The sequence below is a fragment of the Zonotrichia leucophrys genome, chromosome 4A (assembly GCF_028769735.1).
Source record: "Zonotrichia leucophrys gambelii isolate GWCS_2022_RI chromosome 4A, RI_Zleu_2.0, whole genome shotgun sequence".
NCBI classification, from domain to species: domain Eukaryota; kingdom Metazoa; phylum Chordata; class Aves; order Passeriformes; family Passerellidae; genus Zonotrichia; species Zonotrichia leucophrys.
The window spans coordinates 7,872,989-7,891,271 of record NC_088174.1 but is presented as its reverse complement, the minus strand read 5'-3'; the positions used below and the strand labels follow the sequence as shown (position 1 = coordinate 7,891,271).

At 47.1% G+C, this 18,283-nt stretch overlaps 1 protein-coding gene across 6 annotated transcripts in view; it reads left to right on the top strand.

Moving 5' to 3' along the window:
- The window catches only part of PAK3 (p21 (RAC1) activated kinase 3), a 124,635-nt gene extending 113,213 nt beyond the window's left edge, over nucleotides 1-11,422 (top strand). For all 6 annotated transcript variants that reach the window (XM_064713295.1, XM_064713296.1, XM_064713294.1 and 3 more), the window contains exons 14-15: nucleotides 1,117-1,254; nucleotides 2,811-11,422. In XM_064713295.1, the coding sequence (XP_064569365.1) occupies nucleotides 1,117-1,254; nucleotides 2,811-2,900 (228 nt within the window). In that variant the 3' untranslated portion in view covers nucleotides 2,901-11,422. The remainder of the gene's footprint in view (nucleotides 1-1,116; nucleotides 1,255-2,810) is intronic.
- The last annotated feature ends 6,861 nt before the right edge of the window (nucleotides 11,423-18,283 follow it).

Below are 18,283 nucleotides of genomic sequence, written 5' to 3'. Positions count from 1 at the left end.
TGCCTTGTATGAGGCAGTAAAAGCAGGTGAAAAGAATTTGTGTTGTTGATCTGGATGCTGAAAATTCCCTGCTTCCTTTATCTGAAATGTTGATTAGGACTCCTCAAGAAGCCTCAGGTCAGCTGTTAGAAAGATAACTGGATTTCCTATTTCTGACCAAATTCACAGTCAGATATACTTGAGATCTGTGTAAGAGGTCACAGCTGCCTCTGAACAGAAGAGCTTATAAAGCAAGACTGCTTTTTACAGCAAAATTCTTTTAGCTGATAGCGCACACTAGTTGTTGGATTTCTTGTAATATATAGTGAACATTTTTCTTTTCTAGCCCAAGTCACTTTCTCCATGTCACTAAGCCTTCAGTAGTCCAGCTGCCAAAACTCCTGTTTCCTGCCTGGCAGTGTCTGGGATGGGGATGTCATTAATACATTTACTTGAGTATTAAAATCAGTGGAGGTTACCATAGGGATGGAATTACTCCTTTTTCTGATGAGACTATTAAAAGTTTTCCCACATAAGTCAAGCTGATTTGGAATTTTAGAGACTGCTGAAAGATAGTTGAAGGTGGGCCCTGTCTACCAATTATGCCTTTTCATCATAATATATTTGTGCATGCAGCTTGACATGTCTGTTGAGCATGAGACTGCAAATATTTCGGGTTTTTTACCCAAGGTATAAGCTGATGGATTTCTTTTTCTTTTTTATCCAGTAACCATTTTTTATCAAGAACAGATCAAAAAACTTGTGAGACCAGTGAGCACTGCACAGATGCATTTTGTGTAATAATCCTTTGAAATAATATATTTAGACCACACTGACTCTTTAAAATAGCCTGTAAAGCTGTGTCAGTACTTAAAGAAGTAAAATGTGCTGATGTAGTTCCTACTAACCAAGTCGGCCAATGAAATCAGCTGTCAAGGCAAGATCATTTTGATGCTGGAATAGCTGTGACTGCATCAGGGTTTTTGAGGGGGGTTTTGTTGTTGTTCTTGATGTATGAAAGTCATCTCCAGCCCTCTGCCAGGGAAGAAACTGCCAGTGGAGATTGGAGCTTAAAAATAGGGGGTGTGAGTATTTCTGGGTATGAATGAAACAGTGTTGTGTGTGCTTTGTCTCCAGGCACTGTATCTGATAGCTACAAATGGGACACCAGAGCTGCAGAACCCAGAGCGACTCTCGGCCGTGTTCCGAGACTTCCTCAACTGCTGCCTGGAGATGGACGTGGACAGGCGAGGCTCTGCCAAGGAACTTCTGCAGGTAGGATGGAAAACAGCTGCAGCTGATGTCCAAGGGATCAGTTTTCTCATCAAATAAAGGCATCAGGTGGCTCCCCCACTTATTAAGCTCCAGTCTTGGTGCTTTCAAATGAAAACTAAGTAGAATCCTATAATGGTTTGGGTTGGAAGAGACCTTTAAAGGTCATCTAGTCTGACTGAGCTGGGATCTCTTAAACTAGGTCATGTCGCTCAGAGCCCCATCTGGTCTGACCTTGGATGTTTCCAGAGATGGACTTCCACCTACAACATCCCTGGGCAACCTGTACCAGTGTTTCACCACTCTCCTTGTAAACAATTTCTTAATTAGATCAAATCTAAATTGATCATCTTTGGGTTGAAAACCAGTCCCTCTTGATCTGTTGCAACAGGCCCTGCTAAAAAATGTGTCCTCAACTTTCTTACAAGCCCCCTTGAAGTATTGGAGAGCTGCAAAGTGAGGTCTCCCCAGGACCTGCCCCTTCTCTAAGCTGAACAAGCCCAGCTCTCTCTGCCTTTCCTCAGAGGAGATATTTTCTGTCTCCTGGTTATTTCTGTGGCCCTGTTTTGTACTTTTGGGAGCAAATTCAGTTTTAATTCTTGACAAAAGAAGTAGAATGATACCAGGTATGGAAGCCTGAAATGGTGATGGTGGGGGAGGAACCTGGTAAAAGCAGTCCCAACCAAGCTGTCAGAGATTTGGCTGTGGGAAGGAGGAGGCTATAGGGAGATCACCATGAGCCTCAGAGGGCACCTCAGCTTGTCCCTCCTGCTCCTGTCTTAGAGGTTTCTGCCACCAAGCTCCATTTTTAGAGGTTTCTGCCACCCAAAGCAGAAAAAAGCTTTACCTGTTCAGGTAAAGCTGAACAGGACTTATCCCAGCCGTTTGCTTCCTGGCACAGTGAAGGTGCTTGAGGTTTGCTGCCAGGTTTTGTGGCAGAGAGGGAGCAGCAGAATATGCCACTTGACTGTCCCTGCTGGGAAGGAAGGTGCCAGCCAGCACAGGGGGGGCAGGGGATGGAAAGGTAGACACTGCTCTCCCTGCAAGCCAGAGCTGAGTCCATCAGCACTCTGCCAGTTGTCTCCCTGCTCTTGACTTGCTGCTGAAAATCTGTACCTCAGTACAGGTCTTCAGAAAACACATGAGCCTAAACGCTACTGGGTTACACATTTCTTAGAGGTATTGGAGTTTCCTAAGGAGTGACTTACACACATCTTTTTTGACAATTAACACATTCTGTGTCTTTAGAAAGGGGGAACCTAAGTGAGTCTTTTGAGTTTCCTGAAAGAACAAAGCTCTGGGGCAGCAAGCAGCATTCCCAGAGCACTGGCAGGGCAAAAATCCCAGCAAGCTGAAGACACCTGGAAAAATGGATTGACAGGTGTGTGGGCCCTGTTTGCCTGTGATAGCAGTGTCCTGGACGTGAAGGTGGAAGTGCAGATGGTCCTCTCATTCCTGTTTCTGAGTATTTCTCGTAACGAGTGGAATCCTGATTGAGTCTGTGAGGAATTGAGTTTGGAAAGTAATGGTACCTTTCTTGTTTCTTTCCCTTTGGGCAGCATCCATTTTTAAAACTAGCCAAGCCACTCTCGAGCCTGACTCCTCTGATCATTGCGGCGAAGGAAGCAATTAAGAACAGCAGCCGCTAGCACTGCAGGTCGGCTTTGTGCCCTGCCAGCTCAGAGCAGGACTGAGAACACAAACTCTGCAAAACCTCAACTCTCATGCTGCGGGACAGATGGATGGATGAACAAACCAACGGTCACAGTCATGGTGGTAGGACCACCCCAGTTCCTCAAGGAGTAAAAAAAATTATCATTTGTCTGCTTCCTGCTTTCTGGCTCCTTAATTTATTTTTAAGATGAATCGGGGCTAAGGACAGAGAGGTAATGACAGAAAATGCTTTGCTGCCTCAATCATTTCCAAGGTAAAGCAAATTCAGTTGGAAGATTCCCTTCCTTCTCACCCTGTGAATAAGCTGTACATTCACTTTTAAATTGTCAGTTCTTTCTTAACGATGTAAAGTCGTGTTTATGGGGTTTTGGTATGGTTTGGAATTGGAAAAGGGCAATTCTTCATTCATCAACTCCAGACTGCCTTTTGAAAATGGCCCACTTGCCAGTTTTTGCCCAGTTGTGGTACTTCTACATGAGGAAGAAAGTGCAATTGCATTTCCAACCAAAAAGGAATGAAGATGGGACAGACAAAGCATCCTGTGGAGATAAGGCGTTCAGCTGGGACTGTGTAGTGGTTCGGTTCTTGCCAATTGCATTTGTACCCCTGACTGCAACCTCTGCCCGGGTGAGAGTCTGACTCAGCTGAAACAGCACAAAGATCAGTTGATGTGCTCAGAACAGGTTTGTCTGATGCAAAGCTGTCAGAGCAATGTGAGGGGAGAGTGGGCCCAGCCGTGCCTGGGGCTGAGCCCCAGCAGAGCCCTGGCAGAGCCCAGAGCACCCTGAGCATCGGCAGAGCCAGGCTGGAAGGAGGCACTGGGAACGACAAGAGGCAGCAGCCTGGCCATGGGTGCCTCTTCCTGGGACAGGACTAATCCTCCTGTCTCAGAGCCAAACTGGGTGGGGGCTGTTCTCCAGGGAAATTGTGGCCATGCTGAGAAAGGCACAGCCTGGTGGGATTGGCCATCCTGAGTCTCTGCAGGAGTAGAGAAGAGCAAACAGAGCAGAGCGGTGGAGTCGCTTCTGAGGGTACCTGTTCTTCTTCCAGCTGTCTTGTAGCTCCTGGGAAGGGTTCCTAGTGTCTGTGGAATTCTCAGCAGAGGGGGGGGACCAGGCTGCTCTGCAGGCTCCTGCACAGGTGAGCATCCTTTAGGCACAGGAGTTCTGCCCTGGGAGCCAAGGCTGACACAGGGAACAACCTGCACAGTTCAGATCTGCAGGAACCAGTGCAGCAGCCAGCTCGGGAAGAAAGCGCCTTAAAACCTGGAGCTGTGCACTGAGCAAGAACAAAGGTGTGAAATGCAAAGTGGAATTAATTGCAGAATTACTTGGAGGCACCAGGCCAGCCTGCTTTCTGCTGTCCTACGTATGGCAAGCACTCCGCAATGAAGCTCTTGAGTTCCTGCAAGAGATGGAATTGGGGATGTGCCTGAGGATTGTGCTTGACTAGTCAGCAGATTTGGAAGGGAGCAAAATACTTTCAGTATGCAATTTGTTTTTTATTTATTTGTTTCTGAAAGACATAGTGTGGCTTCACTCAGTAAAAGCATTTGCATGGCATATTTGTTGCTGTATTTTAGGAGTACAACTCATGCAAGACCTTCAAAACAGCAACTGAAGCAACATGCACCCAGTGAGCAAAAAAACCCCACAGTAAAACAGCTTTCTGCTCTAGATCTTCACGTTGGCCTGGTCCTGCCAAGGGTTAAGTAGCCTTTAAGCTGCTCACCACCTTCATGTCTGGCCAGCAGGAATGAAGGATGCTTGGGCTGCTTTAGAATCAGGCCAGGAGCATGTCTGGCTTTGGCATCCTGTTTAGTTGCAGTCCTTGTGTCGCTCGCGAGTGTCGCAAGTGTCCTTACCGCTGCTGCCCTTCCCACCACAGTGTCCTTGGCAGTGTCCTTGGCAGCCCTCCCTGAGTTACCACAGCTAAGCAGAAATTAACTTGTCTTCATTTCCCGGGGAGCACAACAGGTCCAGTTTTTCAGATGGCAGTTAACACACAGCTCTGCTTTCCTGGACGGGAGGAACGTCGGGAGGAGCTGAGGGGGCTGCCAGGAGCCCCCAGCTGGAGCGACAGTGGTTGACAGGAGCTGGATCAATGGCAGCCAAGCTTTCCCCCCATAAAAGAAGCCCCTGGGGAGTGAGAGTGGCCAGGACAGGGTAACAGGCCATAACACAGCAAATGGTGTAGAAGGGTGTGCAGGAAGGTGCTGAAGCCCTGCCAGCTTGACCAGGGAGCAATGGTGTCCACCCAACAGAAAGCCATGGTTTCTCGAAGTCCTGCAGCCACCACAATCCATGCAGTGACCCAGACAGAGCTCTGGTGAGATTGGGCTGCCAGCCAGGTGTCAGCTGCAGGCTGTGCCCTGCTCTTAGGCCAGTCCTGGTGGCAGCAGCATGAGTACAGCTGTGGGACATGTGCCCAGGAGAGGAACTCCTCCACTTTGGCTAGAGCTACAGCAGGAGGTAAATGAGGACAGGAGTATCCAAGCTCACTGAGCCCCTTTCCATCATTTACCAGCAGTCCTGGCTAAAGATGAGATCCCACGTGATTGGACTGGGGCAAATTGACATTGATCTACACAAAGACCTGGAAGGAGAATCTTGGGAATTACAGCTCTGTCACCCTGACCTCAGTGCTGGGAAAAGTCATGGAGCAGATCATCTGGAGTGCACATACAGAACATCAGTGGGATCAGGCCCATCTAGTGTGGGTTTGTGATAGGCAGGTGCTGCCTGACCTGCCTGATCTCCTTCTACAACAGCATGACCTGCCTAGGGGAACAGCTATGGATGTGTGGAATTTGGTAAACCCTGTGTCAGTGTTTCCCACAGCTTTCTTCTGGAGAAACTGGCTGCTCATGCCTTGGATGGATGGGTACACTGTTCACTCTCTCCCAGAGAAAAAAGCCTGGATGGATGGCTGGGGCCAGAGAGCCATGGCGAATGGAGTGACATCCAGCCGGGGCTGTCAGTAGTGATTCACCAGGGCTGGGTGCTGGAGCCAGTTGTGTTCAGTATCTGTGTCAGTGATCTGGATGAGGGGATCAAGGGCACCCTCAGGTAACACCAAGCTGGTTGGAGTGTTGATCTGCTGGGGGACCGGAAGGCTCTGCAGAGGGATCTGGACAGGCTGGATTGTTGGTCCAAGGCCAGTTGGATGAGGTTCAACAAGGCAGAGCATCAGATCCTGTCACAGCAACCCCCTGCAGCTCCAGGCTTGGGAAAGAGTGGCTGGGAAATGCCAGGTGGGAGAAGACCTGGGAGTGCTTGTTGAGAGCAGCTGAACATGAGCCAGCAGTATCCAGCTACCTGAAAAGAGGTTGGAGCTGTAGGGGAATCGCTCTTTTCCCAAATAACAAGCAATGGGACAAGAGGAAATGGCTGCAAATTGCGCCAGGGAAGGTTTAGATTGGATATAGGAAAAATCTCTTCACCCAAAGGATGGTCAAGCATTGGAGCAGGCTGTGCAGGGCAGAGGGTGAGTCACCATCTCTGGAGGGATTTAAAAAGATTTGTAGATAGGGCACTTGGAGACAGGTTTAGTGGTGGGTATGGCAGTGCTGGGTTGATGGTTGGACTCCATGAGCTCAGAATCTTTTCCAACATGAATGATTCTGCTCTGTTTAGAAGACTTTGTTTCTCTTGTGAGGTCCCATTTTTGTCTGTCAGCTCAAGATCTGTGTCTGTAGGAGAAGCTTCCTTGTGAAAGAGTAATTTGGGTTGGAGATGGGCTGCTCTCAATGTGTAAAGCATTCAGCAGGATGAAATATGTTTGTATTCCTGTAAGAAGTGAAGAAATGAGTGACAGTTTCTGTTTCCAGTATGTATTTTATTTTTTCCTATCCACAAAAGAACAGACAACCATCCTTTAAAAGGAAAGCACTTTGTAATGCACATGTTTGCTGGACATACCGTCTAAATACTTTTGTTGACAAACTACTCTATTTGATTGGGGAAGGGGGAAATTCCTATTTTTTTCCTTTACCTATAAGTATTTCAGCATCTCTACTTAAAAAAAAACCCCACCATCACGACTTTCCAGAAGACAGCAGGTATGAAATATAAGGAAATCAAATGGTAGCTTTTTTTTTCTAATCAGTGTATGCTTCAGCATACAGAATATTGTTGGCACTGACTTTTTAAAGACAGCTGCTGTCCTAAGAGGCCTTACTTTTAATTTTATTAAATACTATATTCCTTTTACTTTGCATCAGCAAATCTAGAGATTTTTCTTTTAAAACCAATTCCTGGGAGGCAGACAAGATTCAGCAGAAATAATCTCTGCTGTGGCTGTTTTCAGCATGGACTGTACCTGCCCAGCTGAGACTGAATGAGAGGCAGGGAATGTTCTGCAGTATCCCTGTGGCTCTGTGCTTGGAACAGTCTCTGGTGCTGATTCACACTCACTGGTACTGAAAGATGGCAGCTCTGTTTGTATCCTCCCAGCCTGGATATTACATATAGAAAAGACACAAGTATTTTTAAAAAAACCAACAACACAAACCCACAAAAATCCAGTCCTGAGGGGGTCAAGTCTTGTACATTATTTACAGGCTCACAGAGGATATTAGGATTGACAAGAGCATTGGCCTTGCAGAAAGGAAAGAGACAAATACTGTAAAATCTCTGGAGCCACCTTGGGTTTTCTGACTGCTATCCTCAGATCAAGCAATTAGTGATATATATTTTTGAAATATTAGAAATAGTCTGTTTCTGTTGCAAAATGGGTTTCAGACACTTTTATTCCAAGGTTTTAAAAGATTGGTTAATTGTCTTCATTTTTAAATTAAACAGTGAAATACCCTAACCAAGAACTTGACTATGATTCCCATCCCTGCAATGAAGACATGAAAATGAGCCAATAGCTCACTGTGGTTTAAGTGTGTTTTGGGACAAAAGCATGGTAGCAGTAAAGTCAGGGAAGTTTGAGAAGCACAGAAAAGTTTATTTATTTAAGAAAAAAGAAAAAATATAACCATACCTATGTAAAATTCCATACTCCTGCATGCACTCCTGGGAACCTGCACAGGGGTGGATCTTACAGTGCTCTCAGGGTTGGATCCCAAACTTGGGCCAGGGTTACATTCTCACTTCTTGTGTCCAGTGCTTTTGTAAATATATTTATTCTTCATCTTTGGCTAATGATTGGCCACTCCACTACACACAAAAGAACTCAAGGGTTTGTGCTGAGTTTCTTTGAAGCCTGTGGCTGCACTTTGGCAGGTCTTTGAGTCAGTCCTTCCCTATGTCCTGCCACCAAAAATGAAGCACACTCCAGTCACCACGAGAAGGGAAGCACCTGTCTCCTGTCCTCTAGTTGTAGGAAATGTCACTGTACTCTGTTGTCCATACAGCAGTTATTTCCAGTATGTAATCCTTGGTGTGGCTACTGACTATTCCTCACACTGAGCATGTAAATATTTGTATTTCTTAGTCCAGTCCTGAGCAAATCCAGTGAGCAAAGAGCCAGAGAGAGCCCTGTGACATCTACCATTAAAGGAAGGAGCCAGTGTTTCTTTGCTTGACACCTAGGAATGCACTCAAGTGCCAGCTTTGCCTTGCTAAGTGCTGCCAAGTCAGTGGTTCATGCACCTTCCTGATGTTCCTGCTTCCTCTTGGACCATTCATTCATGCCCAGATGTGCAGCAACTTAATGATGGGTTGATGAACACCTATAAATATAAATGTTCATCCCCCTTTTTTTTTCCCTCTCCACTCCCCATACCAGGTAAATATCTCCAATTTTATGCCATGTTATCAGGAAGCAGACAAAGGATAACCTTTGTCTTTCAAGAGAAACCATCCAAGCTTTTTTTGAGTGTGATTTGCGCTTCAGGGATCTTCAAAACCTCTCTTTGCTTGTGTCTGTCCTTGAGCTGACAGGGTAATTTAATTTTTCTCACTGAAACTTGAAGAATCTTATTTATCCATCTCTCTTTGGATGCAGTTTAGAGCTGATTGCCATAATCCTAGGTGTGCAACATGCCTGCAAACCATCACTGGCCTGAGCCTACCAACAGTTGCATGTAACTTTGGTTTCAAGAGCTATCTCAAAAGAAAAAATGGTTTTATAGTGAAGAGGAGCAGGGATACCCATATTTCTCTGTATGAGTGCCCTCTGGGCTGCCACGTGGGCACAAGCCTGCAAACCTTGTTCCTGCTGCTCCCCCCAGGCAAGCACTTGAGTTCTGTGAGAATCTGACCCTGACTGAGGAAACAGGGCAATATCATTGGTTAAAGTTGATAATATTGGAAACTGCTAATTGATTTAATAGCCTGTGATCACAGTGACTTTGCCCTGCACAGTTTCCAAGCAGACACACATCAGCTGCAGCACCTGTGTGTAAGGTACCTTCTGCTCTGTTTGGTGGCACCGTCTTTGCAGCTGCTGGAGGCTTGTGAGCAGCAGCTGCCTCACCCAACCTAGGTCAGAGCCAGCAGGAGCAGGGTTGGGCATCATGGCCTGGGTTGGAATGCAGGTCAGAAGAGCTGTCAGACCCATGTGCACACACCTTGGAATCACAGCTCCCTGGTGTTACAGGTTTATGGATGCCAGCCACTAGAACAGGTTCTGACCCTGATATCTAGAGGTCTTTTCCAACATAAAGTATTCTACAATTCTGTGATTCTGTCTGCTGGATTCAGCTAGGTCAATGTTGGCAACTCCATTTTGATCAAAAAGTTTCTTCTTGCTCAGCTCTTGTGGCCTAAGGCTTCAGCCCCTTTAGCTCCTAGTGCTGTGCTGCTCATGCTGAACAAGATGACTCGGGGAGAAGAATACATTTCATCCAATTTCTTCTAGAACATTGAGAGGGTGAGTGTGTGAAAACATGAGTATCCTTTATGTGCAACCTCCTCTCTGCCCTTCATGCCTCTCAGGGGTTTGAAGCAAGAAAGCTTTCCAAAAGGGTGGAATGAAGCAGCATGTTACTTCTCCCAGGTCTCACTCTTTCCAGTCTCTGCACTTGACTAGTTTTGTCCCTCTTTCTGTGCCCTTTGCTGCCCCTGTGCTCAGTGGCTGCTAGCCAAGACTGTGTAACTGGCACAGATGAAGTGGTTGAGACCCTCATTTCTCTGTCCTTTGAGCTGCCTGGTCACAGCAGCCTTTTCCATCTAGAAACTCGGTATGGGGAGGGATCCCCCACCTCTGTTCATTGTAAAATCTCCAGGAGCCCAGGGCTGCCATCTGAAGTCAGTGCATGGAGGGCTCCCAGATGCCTCAGGCTGGTGTGGCACCACTGCAAATGGGAGGGAATAGTGGCAGGAGGTTGTTTTGAAAGGTCCATTTGCTGCTGCATGCTGTGTGTGTCCAGCCCTGCCCCAGGCTTAGGGATCAAATTCAAGCTCTGCTGCTGCTCCCTCTGGAGCCAGTGAGAATTTGGTTGTTGCTTTCAAGGACAGCTGAACTGGTGGCTGAAGCAGCAGGTGCTGACAGTGCCCCAGGCCCTGGGCTGGATGGGTCCCTTGGCTGCCTGGGGGAGTGAGAGCTGCCCCTTCTTCTCACTCTGCCTCACAAAACTGTGCTGGTCACAAGTGGGTCAGCACAGCAAACAGGCAGCCTGTGAGTCTCTTCCACCTTGTCTCTTGAGATTTCTGACCTTTGAGCTTAAGCTGTACAAAGGCAACTGCTTTTGGTCCCTCTGTGTATGCCCATGTTAATCAATGCTGCTAAATCCGTCTGTAGCGCAGCCAGGGGGAAGGAAAGGCCTCAGCCCTGCAGGGCCAGGGGCTGCCTGAGCAGCTCAGCCAGCAGGAAGGGAGCTGCTCCACATGGGAGCCAGGAACCAGGGACTGCAGCACCTCCTCCTTGGGCAGAGCCCAGATTCCGTGGGGGAACGTTAGCAGAGTTATTCTCGTGCACTGGCACGTCAGCACTGCAGGTGCTGTGCCTGCAAACACATGGCTTGAGATCTGCAAAGGAATTCTGCAACTCTTGACTGGATCAGGATGTCACCAGTGCTAAACTCCAGTTTAGTCCAAAGCAACCAGTTTACACCTATGCTGGTGTGTGCTAGATTTTTTTCTTCAGGGTATCCAGACAAAAGTAAACAGAGGAGGAGCCTACATTTTCATTGTTTATCAGAAATGTATCTCATTTTGCTGTACATTCCTTTTTTAGGACGTGTTATCTGTTTAAAAAAAAGAAAAAAGAAAAGAAAAAACAGAAAAAATACGAAAGAGAAAAACAAAAAACAAATGTGTAGTGAAAAATCTTCTGTAACTTTGGATTAAGAGGTAACTGATCTTTTTAAAAGGAGAACTAAGTTATTTACTTTGTAAATGTGCTGATGGCATGGATCCATCTTATTGACCTCAGCATCCTTTTTTTAAAGATTTTGGGTTTTGTTTCCAATATTAAGTTATTTTAAATTGTGGTTGAAGCAATAGGAAATTGAAATATGGATTGTGCATGACTGTGTCTTGAGTGTAAAAATATTGCAGTTTGAAACTTGGACCTAAAGTATTGCAAATAAAAGTTATAAATTCCAGTGGATTGTGTGACAGCAGCTTTTCCTATAGGATATGCAGCATCAGAAAGTCTTCATCCCTGTGGTTGTGCACGCTTTTAGTTTTGTCCTGTGCCACTCTATGTTGTGACAGACACAGGACCTGACCTGCTACCAGCCCAGGCCACCCTCTGCCACCCCAGCTCTTTGGACAGTGTGTCCCCAAAGCAGACACAAAGTGTTTCTGCTGCTCCCCTTTGGAAATCCGCAGAGAGCTGGGATTTTTCCAAGTCTCATGTCTCCATCGTGCCACATTCCTAAAGAACCAGCAGCCCATCCTGATGGATACAGCGAGTTATGTGGATGGTTGTGAGCTCCACTTCCAGCCTGGAAATCCTGAACTGCTTCTGAATGCTGCTCCTCCAGCTCTTGGATACCTGCTCATACAGAGCTGGGAAGAAAAATCCCATGGCTGCCTGCTTACAAGGTGAGTTATGCCAAAGCTAGAGCTCTGGGGGAAATCTCTATCCATCCCTGTCCTTTTAATATATCCGTACATGGGGGTGTGCATAGGTGTGTCTTGTATACAAAGGAAGGAGTGTGCAAGCAATGTGATTGACTTCCTCTGTCCATGTTCATCCCATACCCTTGGGTACACAGACATTATGGAAGCTCTAGCACAGACAGAGCCTTTTGTCCGTGGATACAGACACATCCAAGGGCCTCTTGCACACACAGAGCCTTCTGTCCATGGGTATAGAGATATCCAAGGGCCCCTGGCACAGACTTGTCCCTTGTCCCTGTAGAACAGATCATGGTGGGTGGGGGCGGTTGGTGGGCAGCGAGTCCCGGACAGCTGGACCCAGCTCCAGCCCTGCCAGGCCGTGCTCAGGTTTAATGCTGGCTCCTCTGCAATAGGAAAGCCCCTCAGCCTTGTCCCTGCCCAGAGGGGCAGTGCTGGCCTGGCAGCACAGGCTGCAGGAGATGAGAACACAGCACTGACTGCAAGGCACAGTTAATGGTGCTCCCCAGGAACCTCAGCTCTGGGGTTGCTCTTTGAGTGGGGTGCAAAGAAGGCTTTGCACTTGGAAGGGGCAGACTGGGGAACTCTTTTTGTCCTGACACCGTTGATTAAGGAGCAGGTGTCAGGGACATTTCCGACTTGGCTGTGTCCTGGGGGTGGTTTCCAGCTGGGCTCGGTGCGTGTCCTTGTTTCTCGAGCCGACACCACCCTCGTGTGGTTGTTTGATGAGCGCTGACAGTGCCAGGACAAAGCCCAGCGCTCTCCTGGCCCGGCCCCGTTCCCGTGGGAGCAGTGGGGCCGGAGCTCTGCTGGGGATCCCGCCCTTGGCACTGACAGCGTGGGATCCTGCTTCCAGCGGAGAAGGAAGAGGAATCGTTTCACTGTTGGCTGTGCGGTTTGTGGGCTGCAAAGGAAAAGGCAATTCTAGCGCAGCCTCCTTCTTCAGAACCTTTTCTGTGATCAGTGTCTTGACATGTAAAGTGCGCCCTCTGCACTGCACCCAGCTCCCTGCACTTTCCCTCTCAGCTGTATCTACAGCATCCCCACATTCTCTCAAGGTGGCAGAGACCATTGTTACAGCGAGGTGTTTCCAGTTCAGTTCAGACTGAGAGATGTACCAGGACAGGAGGCATTCACTGACCTTCCATCTTCCCTGTAAAACCTGATTCCCAGCGCAGTCACTTTCACACAGCTGCAGCACAGGTCTGAGAACCTTTCTCTGATACTGCATTGCTTAGCTTTTTTTTCTGTGAGTTCCTCTATGTCAGCCTGTCAGTGAGTGCTTTAGTACAAAGTTCATGTCTGCTTTGGTAGTTCCTTGAACTGTGCTTTGGTGGAGCTGCATTTGGAATCCTTTGGCTTGAGGCTTGTTTTCCTGATAGGTATTACACAGCACAATAAAAAACGAGCTGTGGAGTACTGGCAGTGCAGTGGTTTGCTGTACTACAATGGCCTGGACCCTCCTGATGCCATGGCAGAGCCAGTGCTTGCAATAGTGCTTAAATGTGTTACTGGAAATGTGTAGCAAAGGAACCAAAGCTTTTGCTCTACCTCTAGAGAAAGTGATTTTGGCTACAACAGCTGGCACATCACAATTCAGATTAACTTGCTTTTTAAATTTGGTTTTGGAGTTTACTAACACTGGATGGATAAAGAAAGAATTGCTCTGGGTTTATGTGGCTGCAAAAGTGATGCCAGCTGCATTAATTGCAATCAGTGGTGGCCCCAGCTGGCCCAGGGTGAAGGCAGCAAGGCAGCCAGTTCTGCTGGAGGTCAGCTGAGGAGAAGGGAATTGGGACCTGGGGATGGAATGCTTGGTGACTGTGATGTCACCACCTCAGCCGTTAGAGCAGACTCCAGAGAGAAGATAACTGTATGAGCTCTGAAAACAGACCCCAAATTTTCACGTTTGTTTGGGGTTTTTTCCAAAACTAAAAGGATATTTTAAATCTTGAAAGCAACAAATGTATCACCTGAGAGTGAGTGTACTTCATGAGACATTAATGAAATCCTGTTTTTCTTAATTCATTTAGTTTTCTCAAAGACAAATTGTGATTTTTGGAAGACTATTTCCCATAGTTGTGTTGTAGGACCTTAGTGGGTAGTATGATTTATGTGGTGGCAAAGAAGGTTTATAAATCAGTCACCTGTGTTGTACACAGTGAGGACAAAATACTGCAGTGAGATGAGTTTTTAATTTGCAAAGGATTCTAATCAGCATAGCAGAAGCATCCTGTCTCTATTTCCTCAGGGCAAAGTGTGGAGCTGTATGTCCTTTAGGCAGAACTGGGAAAGCCTGGAAGAGAGGTGGTTATTCCAGCACAGTGTTGAGAGCCAAGAGCACTTGGGGATGCAGAGACAGCAGAGCTGTTCACAGGGGTGAGGAAGGAGGCCTCCTGCTTGACTGGAATCTGCTCTTCCAACTTTACCATAAAATCAACAGAACTTTCCAGCCCACCTTATTTCTGAAACAACAGGACTACACTATGTATGTTTTCACATTATATCACACCCCCTCAGCCTTTGTTCTGGGCAAAGTCCAGATGTGCAGGAAATCAGGTAATTTAAAGTTACTGAGCAGGAACAAAGAGAAAAAACTCCCCTAATGATGACTCCTTCCTCATCCTTTATCACAAGTCCGTTTTACCTGCTATCAGTTTTACTTGTTACTGGTTTGTTGTTACACACACACCCCTAAGATAAAACTGATCTATTAATAGCTTTTACTATGGAAAATTTTAGAGGTAAAGATATTAGTAACAACTTTCCCATTCCTTTCTGATGAGAGAAATCACTGGTGGAAACATATCATCAGTGAATTGTCATAGAATGGTTTGGCTTGGAAGGGATCTTAGAAATCATCTTGACCCAACCCTCCTGCCATGGGCAGGGACAACTTCCACTTGTCCAGATTACTCAGAGCCCCATCCAGCCTGGCCTGGAACGCTGCCAGGGATAGGGTGGCCACAGCTTCTCTGGGTGGCCTGTGCCAGTGGCTCACCACCCTCACAGGGAAGAATTTCTTCCTGCTTTCTAATCTACCCCGTCCTCTGCCAGTGTGAAGCCACCCCCTTTGTCCTATCACCGCTGTCACCGGGAGGATTTTTCTGCAGGTGTTTTGTGTCTTATTTGCATGGAGTTAGATTGACCCAATGCTGCAGAGACTGAGCTCGTGCGAGAAGGAGAAAAACGTCTCTTTTCAGTCATGGCATCACTGGATTTTCCCTGGGAAGGATGGAAAAGGCGCCTTTTCCCGGGTCACCTTTTCCCGGGTCACCTTTCCCGGGTCGCCTTTTCCCAGCGCGCTCCTGGCAGCGGGGCCGAGCCGGAGCGGGGCCGCCAGAGGGCGCTCTGCCGCCGGGCCGCGGGGAGCGGGCCTGGATTAACCATGGAATCATCCCGCTGTCCCTGCGGGATGGACCCGCTATCCCCATGGCATTAACCCACTATCCCCACGGCATTAACCCGCTATCCCCGCGGGATGAACCCGCTATCCCTGCGGCATTAACCCGCTATCCCCGCGGGATGAACCCGCTATCCCCATGGCATTAACCCGCTATCCCCACGGCATTAACCCGCTATCCCCGTGGCATTAACCCGCTATCCCTGTGGGATAAACCCGCTATTCCCATCGCATTAATCCATTGTCCCCACTGCCCTGCAGCTGCAGTCCGAACAGCAGCCCCGCTGAAATGCCCGGGGTGTCCTGTGGGATTTTCTCCCAGGGATCTGCGGTGGAAGGGAACGCTCTTGCTCTCCTGGTTACAGCCAGCGTGGCTCAGGCGGAGCAGTGCCCAGCAGGACTCTGCTCCAGCAGGGACAGGCTGATTCCTGTCTGCCTGTGCCACAGGAATCATTGGCAAGCCTAACAATACCTGAAAGAAATGGTTGTGGATCTGCATTTCCTTCCAACTTGTTTCCAGGATATTCTGTGTCCTCCAAGTCTAACTTTTGTTATGTCAGAAGCATTTTGAGGTAGGATCTTATGAACTGTCTATGCAATATTTATTTTAAAACTGTGGGCTGAATGCCTGACAATTTATGAGTTTATATTTTGTTTTGAAAGCTGGTATAAAATTTTGGTCAGGTTCCCCATCTTACCTCTCTAAAATACTGTTAAGGTGATCTTCAGAGTAATTAATGTTTTAGAGGACATTTTGCATCAACTTCTCTATTTCCTACATAAAGAGCTGTTCGAGCTCTGAACACAGTCTATGGGACCTGCATGTGTAAACAAATTGACTTCCAAGAACATCCATATAAAAGCAGATGCCATGAACTTCCCTTTTCCTTGATTTTTTTGTGATGTCAGTGGCCTGGCTAGATGCCTCCATGAACTCAGTGTTCTCATAGAGTAATTTAAATTCTTCCATTTATTGCCCAGGAGAATTACCCACTTATCTCCACGTCTTTGGTGCAGGGAAAGGTGTGGCTGCAGGGAGGGCAGAGACCACAGCCCTGCAGCAGCAGGATTGTCACTGCTTGGGAGCACAGGGGGACAGGGCTTGAGGGGTTCTTATCCACGATACAAATCCCCCAGGGGCCAGGGAGGGTAAATATGATTGAAGCAGGCTTCTTTCAGTGGTGCCCAGTGAAATCAACAGAGGGCACAGACAAGGAATTATATAAAATATAACTTTTTTTCACTTCTTTGAAAATTCCTGAGCTTCAGTCCATGCTGGTGTGCAAGATGCCTTTTGTGCTTGTGGCATGGCAGGAAAGCAGAGCCAAGTGCTGGACCTTCCCAGACTGGGGCACAGGTGGAAGCAGGACAGCAGGTACCTAGAGAAAAGAAGTTGATTTGTGAGTAGACCTCTCTCTCTGGGCAGATGTCACACAAATGCAGCAAAGGCTGTTACCACATTGCACTGCTTAGAACATTTAATATGTAGCACTGAACATTTCATCCTACATGTTAGGACATCCTAACTCTGAAAGAAATATCAGAATGATGTGGAATATAGACAATCTGATTAAGACATTAAAGGATTTAATTTTGTTTTGCTCAAGTGTTATTTGAAATATTCATGGTGAAAGCTGGGAAGGAGAGATAATTACTCCTGCAGTATGTAGATGGGCAATATCCAGTCCTTGTAGTTAACTTGACATTTTGCTACTCTAATCAATCTGGGGAGCACCACCACCCTAATTTATGCTGGACTTGATATGATATGACTTCAGTTCGTGAAGTGCTGCAGTGTTTGTGATCTCACCACTCTGTCTGTCTGCCTGCTCCCTGCCAATGCAGCACTTTGAGTCTGGAGCAAAGGCCCTCTCTGCTGGCTGCTTTATTTCTCCTGCTGCTCATTGGCACAGCTAGAAAAGCCAACTAGCTTGGATCCCAGGTCCGTCAGACAGGTGAACTTTGCCATGTTAAGCCCAGACACGGAGTCTTGACCCCTGCACAATGTCCCAGGAATGACCTTTGGTGCTGCTGTGGATTGTCACTGCTGAGGGTGAAGCCCTGGGGGAGCACATGCCCTGTCTAGAGCCCATGGCTGACCAAAGCACTGTGCTCTGAAATCTTGCACTTGCAGCTGTCTGGTGTCTCCAGCACTGCTTTCAAAGCAAAACAGGGGGAAGGCAAACTGTGTGTAGCTAATTATCCTGTAGAGTGTAGAAAACTGCTAAGTCCTAGGTCTTTGAGGTAATAATTTGGAATTACTGTGATGTAGAACAAGTGCTACACAGAAAAGGGGAGCATATAAGGAAGGGAATTAATAGTAGATGTGAACATCTTGGATTCTTTCTTTCCATTTTCATTTAATGTCTGGAAAGCTGTTTGGCTTTTCCAAGAATCTTTTCCACAGTGATGTTTGCTCTTTTCAAGACCCTTTTCTGGAGAACTAGCTTGAGCTCCTGTCACAAAGTGTACCCCCAAGTTGCAGCTTCTCTTGGCTTTCCACACTGTGCATGCAGCAAACCAGGACCAAGGTTCGGAGAACTTGACGACTTGTCCTTTATTTTCCTGGTGGACTGGGGGGTTGTGCCATGAGTAAGGTTTTCATTGTTACTGTTTTACGCTAAGAAGACATGCAGGGAATCCAGGAATTGTTAGGGAATACAAGCCTGGAATCTCCAGAGCCTGCAGCCAGAAGTGGAGAGTTGTGTGTTAATCATTCCAACCTCTCAGTGGACATCTTTCAAGTCATGTGGAATGTGAAAATGCTCTGACAGAGGGAGTTTGTTTCTGAGTTCAGTGTAGATGATTCCACATCTCATGAAAAGCACCAGAACAAGCTGGACCTCTCCAAGTAGGCAACTGAAAGAATTTGAAAAGGAGAAATGTAGGAAATTACTTGGTTAACCTTGCCTGGAAGAAGGGTAATTTTTCTAATAATTGCTAATACATTCCCTTTGCTTTTGACCTTCTTAACAAG